Source organism: Oncorhynchus tshawytscha, linkage group LG05 (assembly GCF_018296145.1).
Source record: "Oncorhynchus tshawytscha isolate Ot180627B linkage group LG05, Otsh_v2.0, whole genome shotgun sequence".
Taxonomy (NCBI): Eukaryota; Metazoa; Chordata; class Actinopteri; order Salmoniformes; family Salmonidae; genus Oncorhynchus; species Oncorhynchus tshawytscha.
This window is the reverse complement of record NC_056433.1, coordinates 33,818,889-33,828,732: the sequence shown is the minus strand read 5'-3', so window position 1 is coordinate 33,828,732 and position 9,844 is coordinate 33,818,889. Positions and strand designations below refer to the sequence as shown.

At 39.6% G+C, this 9,844-nt stretch overlaps 1 protein-coding gene across 1 annotated transcript; it reads right to left on the bottom strand.

Annotated features, from left to right (window-relative positions):
* Positions 1–490: 490 nt before the first annotated feature.
* LOC112250525 (platelet-activating factor acetylhydrolase-like) lies at positions 491–9,790 on the bottom strand. Its single transcript, XM_024420748.2, has 11 exons — positions 9,652–9,790; positions 9,325–9,458; positions 8,308–8,458; positions 8,016–8,109; positions 6,963–7,031; positions 6,247–6,427; positions 5,920–6,033; positions 5,417–5,508; positions 3,066–3,245; positions 2,422–2,570; positions 491–1,668 (listed from the first exon to the last, which is right to left on the bottom strand). Exons 2-11 carry the CDS (start codon positions 9,424–9,426, stop codon positions 1,577–1,579), a joined length of 1,224 nt encoding a protein of 407 aa, XP_024276516.1. The 5' UTR covers positions 9,427–9,458; positions 9,652–9,790; the 3' UTR covers positions 491–1,576.
* Between the last annotated feature and the right edge of the window lie 54 nt (positions 9,791–9,844).

The following is a 9,844-nucleotide window of genomic DNA, read 5'->3' as shown; positions in this document are numbered from 1 at the left end:
GACATTTGTTTCAGTAGTTCTAAACAGAACTCTTTCATCCACTGCTTTTGCACCATTCTAGTGCATTTATGTAACACCGCAAGATTGATATGTTCAAAATGTTTGTCATGTTTCTTTTTTGTAATTTTGCCAGTGTGTCAAATATAAAGCACTAGATTTACATATTCCATTATTGTTGAAGTTAGAAAATCAGACATTTCAATGTGAAAGCCTTGGAATTAAATTCAACGATGTCACATGAGAATGTGTTTTTTGTTTTGTTTACACAATACATCATCTTGCACTTCCTTGGAGTCATTTTCTTTGTCTTTACAGCAGATGCTATGATCTTCTCATACCACCACATCTTCAATGTCCTCCGCAATCCGGTGTAGATGTAGCTTGCATTCTATGACATTCCAGAACATCACTAGAAAGTGACGGTGCATAATCTTACGATCATATTTATCACCACATAATTGTCACTGATCAAGGACACAAATACTCAATGTTCACAGTATCCATTTATAGTTGTATACAAATTAGATGCATTGGATTACAGTAGTGTAAATATGAAAAGCGTGGAAATGAAGGACAGAAAAATAAGCTGTTACATTTGAGTGTCCCAGGGTTGTATTTATTAGTGCACTGTTTCCCCAACTCCAGTCCTCCAATACCCCCAAACAGCACACATTGTTGAGGCCCAGACAAGCACACGTGATTAAACTTGTCAACTAATCATCAAGCCCTCCGAGTAGAATCAGTTTGTCTGGGGCCACAACAATAATATGTGCTGTTGGGGGTAACCCGAGGAGTTAAGAAACTGCATTAGGCCACACTACTGAAGGTTTTGCAACAGAAAACGGAAAAGGAGCGTTTCTCATTGGCAAGTTCAGGTTGTGTACGTGAGTTTTCCGTTTGGTGACTAACAAATACAACCCAGGTGGAAGGACACAGGTAGGCTGCTGTAGATAGATTAAGGCACATGACACATTTATGGATCTGATTCAAAGGAATCGAGAAACATCTCATCCTTTGTGAGCTAAGTGTAATCAATTTGTTCGATTCTTGTTGTATCTATGCTACCTGATCTCAATCTGTACTCTGTGCAATCATGCTAAATAAACACCAAATATTTAATCACAGTCGTAATCACATTAACCATCTAGGGGTTATAAAATGAAATCTTGAAACTGTATTAAGACTCCTTGATCCAAACAATTTCTAAACCGTACTCTTGAATAATATCCCATACAGGTGTATAATCGCATAGCACACTGCAACCATAACTTTGTTCATGTAAGACATACTGAGTACAGCAGATTGTGTTCTTAGATGCTCTATATAGATACTATGAAACCAAAAAAGCAGTTTCTCAATACTTGGAGATATGCACCCTCGCCGAGCAATCATAATTAGGTACTGGTTAAGATGGCCTGTAGTAGAAATTGCTTTGCATCTATTTTACATTTAGTCTATGATTAAACAGTTGCAAGGCTCAGTGCAACACATATTGGCACCTTAAGTTCAGCTAGTGGTATTGTCTGGAAATCAAACATCCCCTCTGTGTAAAGTGCATAGTTTAGATGGAATTGAACTAAGGTAGTTCTGTGACATTGGTGCCTGGAATGAGGTTGTCGTCCTTGCCCTCTATTAGATGGTCCCATTGATTGAAGTCTTTATCCATACCTGCAAAACAAAGACAAACACAATTGACACATTACCCACGCAAAGATGACTTTGCTTCCTGTTTTATTAAATGGAAAAACTTTCAGGAGGAAAGAATCTCCAGAACACAGAATGCCATTTGAACATGTCTGATGCACCTGTTGAAGCTGCCTGGAAACCTGAAATTGATTTCCGTCGGTCAAAAATGAGCGTTTGAGTCAGGAAAGTTTCCTCTCACGACCTCTACAAGCCAGAATTTTGAATAAAATGTTATTTTAACGTACTTACTTTACCAGTTGTCTGTTCAGTTGGTCCTTTTGGCAGTTGGAATGAGAGACAGCCACAGGAAATTATAATTGCAGCAACTTTTCAAAGCGCCGGTTGTGCTTTCAGAATTCCATCACCTGAATCATGCGTAGATCCTTGTAAACACGTGCACGAACTCAGCAAGTTCATATAGGTGCGTTGTGTATGTATTTTATATTGTGCGCATGGTTCCGGTGATAGAACTCTGAAAGCACTACCAGCGGTTTGAAAATCAATGCAATTATACTTTGGATATATTGCATCACATTCATACCATCAAATGGACCAAGTACGTTAAAATACCATTTCATTAAACATTCTAGCTTGCAGAGGTCATGAGAGGAAACTTTCCTGCTTCAAAAACGCTCATTTCTGCCCAACGGAGAATGCAATTCAACATCTGGTTTCCAAGCGACTGTTGAAGCAACCCTCGTTTACAAATCAAATGAACACCATACAGATCCTTACCTAGATGTCGCTGCAGGAATGCTAGCGATGCTTTATTACAGAGATCGATGGCAACCTGAGGGTTGATTTCTCCTTTCAGCTTCAGGATCTTCCCGATCCAATTGCCTGTCAGGAAGGTGAAGTCTGGGAAGCTCTGGTGAACCGTTCCCCTGTGGTGGGAGAATAGAAGAAGAAGAATACGTGAGTGGCCATTGTCATTTTCAGATCACAGAAATTTATTTTTCGATCAACCCAACTCCCTGAAAAACAAATGCACGCACACACACACAGACCCTGCAGAGTCCAAAGCCCGGGTCAGCCACAGAAGCAAAAAGGACAACACAAATGTCATTGATGTGCTTCTCACATAATTGAGGCAATTGTGTGTTCTTTGGATTGTGAACTGTGAAGTTGGACTGTGAAAAGTAGTTCCTCCTTTGAGGAGGATACACAACTCTGAGGTTTTATTGCACTGATAGACTGGTTTCAAATAAGGAAGTGGTTTTGTAAGTGCCAGACACGAGATAAATGACAGCAGACCAGAGATGGTGTTTGTTTTGTTTGGTCTTTTGTGCACAGATCAGCTAAACCAAATCGCTGTGGAAAACAAATTGAATCTTTCACATTGTCATCTCAGGCACAATGAATGTATACTCTTTCCATACTTAATGGTGACCATTTTCCTCTGTGTGGAGGAGGAGTCAGGTGGGACCAGTTTCCTCATGGCCATGATGTTCCCGGCCCACTGGAACTTCTCAGAGTTGATGAAGAAGATGGGCTGCTTTACCCTGGTGTAGATCTCCTCATCCAGGGGGAACATCCATGCATCCAGGGCAATGCCACACCTGAGGAGATCAATAGCATATACACTGTACAAAAAAATGAACGTAAAGTGTTGTTATCATGAGCTAAAATAAAAGATCCCAGAAATGTTCCATACGCACAAGTGGATGGATTATCAATTAGCTGATTAAACAGCATGATTATTACACAGGTTCACCTTGTGCTGGAGACAAATCCACTCTAAAATGTGCAGTTTTGTTACACAACACAATGCAACAAGTTTTGAGAGAGCGTGCAATTGGCATGTAGAGTGTAGGAATGTCCACCAGAGCTGTTGCTAGATAATTGAATGTTCATTTCTCCACCACAAGCCATCTCCAACCTCATTTTTGAGAACCGCAGACAAGGTGCAACCACGCCAGCCCAGGACCTCCACATCCGGCTTCTTCAACTGCGGGATCATCTGAGACCAGCCACCCGGACAGCTGATGAAACTGTAGGTTTGCACAACCAAAGAATTTCTGCACAAACGGTCAGAAACCTTATAAGGGAAGCTCATCTGCATGCTTGTCGCCCTAACCAGGATCTTGACCTGATTGCAGTTTGGCGTCGTAACAAATGCTCATCTTCTGTGGGCGAGCGGTTTGCCGATGTCAACTTGTGAACACAGTGCCCCATGGTGGCGTCGGGGTTATGGTATGGGCCGGCATAAGCTACGGACAACAAACACAATTGCATTTTATCCATGGCAATTTTGAACGCACAGAGATACCATGTTGAGATTGAAGCCGACTGTCATGCCTTTCACCCGCTGCCATCACTGCATGATAATGCACAGCCCCATGTCGCAAGGATCTACACTCTATTCTTGGAAGCTGAAAATGTCCCAGTTCTTCCATGGCCTGCATGCTCACCAGACATGTTACCCATTGAGCATGTTTGGGATGCTCTGGATCGATGTGTACAACAGCGTGTTCCAGTTCCCGCCAATATCCAGCAAATTCGCACAGACATTGGAGAGGAGTGAGACAAAATTCCACATTCAACAGCCTGATTAACTCTATGCGAAGGATATGTGTCGCGCTGCATGAGGCAGTCACACCAGATACTGAATGGTTTGATGACTTATTTTTTTTTTTAAAGGTATCTCTGACCAACAGATGCAAAGCTGTATTCCCAGTTATGTGAAATCAAGATTAGGGACTGATGAATTTATTTCAATTGACTGATTTCCTTATATGAACTGTAACTCAGTAAAATCTTTGAAATTGTTGCATGTTGCGTTTTTTTTTTTTTTTTTTTTTTCAGTGTACAACTAATATTATTGTGAGTTTGGGGGGGAAGAGATCCGAACCTCTTGACAAGGTCGCTAGGTGTTAGGGTAAAGGTCCAATGCAGCTGTTTTAATCTCAATACTAAATTATTTCTCGGTAACAATCAAGTACCTTACTTTGATTGTTTAAAAAAAAAGGTTAAAAAAATAAATAATTGCTTCTCAGCAAAGACCAATTTCTCAAGCAAGAAATTAACTAGGTCTGAGTGGGAACCTGAAAACTGGCTGTTATTGGCAGAAATGGTTGGAACCCTTTCTTTCTTATTGGTCATTTAACTAACATACCGCCTGGTGATGTCAGCAGGCCAAAACTCCATCCCATCAAAACAGGCTGATATTTCAGGCAGTCTTTTCAAACAGCTCTGACACTAAAAGGGCATAATCATAATTTTCACAAGTTCACAGTATTATTCCAACCTCATAGTGCGGAAATACATTTAAAACACAGGGAATCTTGTTTTTTTTACTGCACTGGGCCTTTAAAACGGCAACATTCTCTCTCAGCCTCATGACAAAATGTGTAGAATAGCATTATTATTGATATAACTTGGTAATTTAGCAAGAGAGCTAGGGATTTCTTGGGTCTTCTCTAGCACTTGAAAAACAGACTTATTGGTATAAGCCAACCATCTAAAGGACTGGTCTGCAACATCACACTGAGAAACACTGGATTTAGAAGGCATGTCTATCCAAAGTGACACTGTATATTTTCAGTTTACAATATGGAACCATGGGGGAATCAAACTCTGGTGTTAAAGCACCACGTTTCAACCAACCATCGAAACCAGACCTTAAAAATGTGCCACTTGAATACTTTTGTCGAGAGAGAAATGCAATCTACATTTGAAAACCGAAACGACCGTTTAAAAATGGGACTAAATTGAGAGGGATAGCTCTTACTTGAAGTTGACCTCATTGCAGAGGGCTTCGATCACTGTTGCCCCACCGAAAGAATGGCCCATCACTGCTATCCGGCACAAGTCCATAGAGTTCTGGGAAAGAGGGAAGATACAGGGTGAGGTCATTCATTACCAGCATCATAGGATATGATTGAAATGCCAGGGTATGATCCAAACAGAAGACAAGTAATCGTAATACAAGCTTTTACGCAAGTTCCCTGAATATTAATCGATTGTTCATGCACAACTCTTAGGGCCTGTTTATTATCCAATGTGGAGGAATATCCCTTTAAAATATATAATTTAACTGATGAAAACAGATTGCCTTGCTTATTTAGTTTCTTCTACAAAAAAAAGGGGGTTATAAAGTAACTTGGTGTGTTGTGATTAAGCTGAGCGTTATCTAAAAGGCAGTGTATTTAGCCATTCACGACAGCAGAGAACACAAAAGGTTCAAGAGTTGCTGGTCGCTGATTCTTCCATTTCAGACATAAAAATAGTCACCGCCAAAGTCATCCAGTCAAACTCTGTCCCGAGCACGTTCTCCATCTTCTTTCCCGAGTTGATTTTGATGAGTATATCCAAAGCCTTTATGCATTCATCGGCTCTCTGTAATACCTATGAAGAGAGTTCATTTCACATTTCTAAATGTAATTTGTCTTCCTAACAGAAGGCAATGCAAATTCCTCAATGTTATGGCAGTAGTGGTATTACATTCATAAGTCAAATGTATTACTCAAATGTAGGGTACTGAGGAATGGATCAAACATTCCGAAATCTACACATTACATTGTATGTGACATATTCATTTCTGTATATTACTATGTGTACCTGTTTATTCCTGAGGGGGAATTCACTCTCGCCTGGTTTCAGAGATCTGTAGTACATCCATTCCTCTAGCAGGTTCTCTGGGGCCCCGGGGTTGGGTTTAGGCGGCAGCGACTCCTCTTCCTTCTCCTCAGGCTCTTCAGTCTTTCCATGGTAGAAGAATGTGGCAGCGGCAGATTCATCCCTCGAGTAAAACAACGAATAAGAATTCTCTTTCAGCGGCACAAATACTGACATGTTATTTTGGTTGTTGTAAAACACTGCCACGGGAAAAATTACAATGAAGTTCACAGCAGAAAGCTTAACCTGTATAGTGTGATGGGCTTCAGGCCATAACCCCATGACAGATGGGGTTAGGCCATAGAACAGGCATTATGTTATCCATATAGTACTATAGTACTGATAGTACTGATAGAAATGTGATGACCCAATTTGTACCATTGTCTGCATATCCTTCCCACTCCCACCCTGAGATAAACAGGCAGGCCGCTCACGCCTGTAGCCTATGTGGGGGAGACGGTCTGTGTATTTACGGAGAGTACTCTGTCATCGTTAGCTTAAGTAACTGTAATATAGACTGGAGCATTCCTTCCTCTGCCCGTTGGAGTCGGGAGTGCTTTTCAGACAAAGTCTCTTTTCATGAATGAAGTGGACAGAGACTGTGGACAGCGTGTGTAGAGAATGGGAGAGAGTGTGTGTGTAAAGAGCATGTGGATTACCTGTGTTCCACTGCTGCTACTATGAAACCCTGTGAGGCCAGTTCTGCGCATATGGCTGAATATAAAGTTCTGGGGGGGAAAAGATGTAAGGCATAAAATAATGTCCTTATAAGATAAGATAATGTGGAGAATGTACAGTACCTACAGAAAGTATTCACACCCCTTGACTTTTTCCACATTTTGTTGTGTTACAGAGGGGCATTAAACTGGACAAGTCGGTAGCAAAGGGGGTCAACACTTATTGACTCAAGACATTTCAGCTTTTCATTTTTAAAGTGTCAAAAAAGTCCACTTTGACATTATGGAGTATTGTGTGTAGACCAGTGACACACAATCTCAATTTAAGCCATTTTCAATTCAGGCTGTAACACCAGTGGTGGAAAAAGTACCTAATTGTCATACTCGAGTAAAAGTATAGATACCTTAATAGAGTGTTACTCAAGTAAAAGTGAAGGTCACACAGTAAAATAGTACTTAAGTATATTTTAAACCAAATACTTTTACTCAAGTATCAAAAGTAAATGTAATTGCTCAAATATAATTAAGTATCAAAAGTAGAAGTGTAAATCATTTCAAATTCCTTATATTAAGCAGAGCAGACAGCACCATTTTCTTGTTTTTAAAATGTACAGATAGCCAGGGGCACACTCCAACACTCAGACATTATTTACAAAAGATGCATGTGTTAAGTGAGTCTGCCAGATCAGAGGCAGTAGGGATGACCATGTATTCTCTTGATAAGTGTGTCAATTTCACAATTTCCCTGTCCTGCTAAGCATATAAACAAGTCATTTGGGTTGTCAGGGAAAATGTATGGAGTAAAAAGTACAATATTTTCTTTAGGAAGTGTAAGTAAAGGTTGTCAAAAATATAAATAGTAACGTACAGATACCCCAAAAAAACTACTGAAGTAGTACTTTAAAGTATTTTGACTTCAGTACTTTACACCACTGTGTAACACAATAAAATGTGGATAAAGTCAAGGGGTGTGAATACTTTCTGAAGGCACTGTACATGTAATGTGAACAATTAAATGCTAACTTCTGTTTGTACCTGAAAGCTCCAAGTCCATGAGAGAAGACAACTACTGGACACTTCCCATTCTGTTTATATGGGGCATTCATGGCAGCAGGTATCTTAAAAGATCCTTTGCAAAAAAAAAACATGTTATAACAACTCAAATACAGTTTGTGAGTGATTGAATAACATATAATTTACACTGCATAAAACACGGTACTGCATAAAACATGGTACATCTAGCCTACCTGAGTTGTACGACATGTTCCAGGATCACTATAGCTAAAAGAAACTAAATGGTAATTTATCATAGAATAAATATATTTACCAAAGAGGTAATTAAAAATCAGTTCACTCAGGCCTCTGTTGATGTTCATGAAGTCTGCAAGCCCATAGAAATATTCTTTGCTTGGGATCCAGTCTGGTTTTTCCGCATCCTCGGATGCTACACATGGATAGTATAGCCGAAAGAAGGTACCCTAGTGACAGACAGTTTCAGCATGGTCTCAGAATTTCCTATTATTCTGTAGGTGAATCCAAGACACTCCATTTAGTATGATCACTCATTTGGTATGATGTTTCATATAGTCTGTATTAATTTGTGGATTTCCATCATCCATTTTGTGTATGTTATGAATTGCAATTTGTACAAAGTTCCAAATTAAAATGCATACAATGTTAGGAATTTCCAAAATGTACAATAGGTTACGAATGTACAAACGTATGATATGTTACGAATTCCAATTGTTGCGGCTCACATTAGCTTAGTGGCTAACACTTACGCTTGCTAGCTCTAGGGGTTAAGGTTAGGAGTTAGGTTAAAGGGTTATGGTTAGCTAAAAGGGTTAAGATTAGGGGAATCAAATCTAAGTTTATTTGTCACGTGTGCCGAATACAAAGCCCTAAGCAACAGTGTAATGTTTAAATAAAAAAATAGGTATTAGGTAAACAATAGCTAAGTAAAGAAATAAAAAGTAAAATGACAGTGAAAATATCAGTTTAAAAAAAGTTAAGGTTTGGGGGTGGGTAAGCACTACATGATAAGTAGTTGAAAAGTAGCAAAAAAAAAAAAATATATATAGAAAAGTTGCTAATTAGCTAAAATGCTAACGTTGTCCATGATACGAATCAAACAAGCAACCATCCACCCCCTTTCGTTTTACCCTAATGCCTTATTAAGTAACCTTGTATCTTATGTAACCATACCAAAGTTAACATGTCATACTCATTTCAGTCTCACGGATTTACATTTACTATGTTACGTCAAGTCTATGAGACCAGTCTGACAGTTTCAATAGTTGTTACCAGTTAGTTTTGCATTTAAGAAAATGAAAACACTGTTTACCTTTACAGTATGATCCATCATGAAATCTGAACATCCCACGGCATTGGGCCCTTTTGCTGGGGGGATCCCCAGATGGTTACTACAGGTGGTTGAATTTCCCATTCCTGCGAATAGACTCAACTTGCACCTCAGATCTGTCAAAGGCAGTAAACACATTAGAATGTCACCGAGCCAGCTAGCTTTGTTGCAACCAAGAGAGATAGTACAATGTAAAAAAAAAAAAATAAAAACTATTGGTCTTCGAAGCTATAAGAGTCCATCATTAGCTAAATCGACCTCAGTTGCTAGGTTGACTAGTAGCTGATAAAGTTAGTTAGATATAGTTACCGGTGCAGCAGTTTCTCGTTGGGAACAAGTCGGAAACATATGTTGTGACGATGAAGTCAAATACTTTATCAGTGAAACCAAGATAGACCACAGCCTGTCGTTTCCAATGTGAACAAATGAGTCATAGTGGGCAGAGCCAAGCACGAGCCTGCGAGATCCTATTGGCGTTTCTAGCAAACATCTGCATATGCCC

What these genes read in the sequence shown, in the direction of transcription:
- LOC112250525 (XM_024420748.2), bottom strand. Translation starts at nt 9,426, where the DNA reads ATGGGAAATTCAACCACCTGTAGTAACCATCTGGGGATCCCCCCAGCA. An exon ending in TCCCCCTCAGGAATAAACAG is followed by an intron (nt 6,034 to 6,246) that starts GTACACATAGTA and finishes CTCTCTTCATAG; the next exon opens with GTATTACAGAGAGCCGATGA. An exon ending in TTGACTGGATGACTTTGGCG is followed by an intron (nt 5,509 to 5,919) that starts GTGACTATTTTT and finishes CCTCTTTCCCAG; the next exon opens with AACTCTATGGACTTGTGCCG.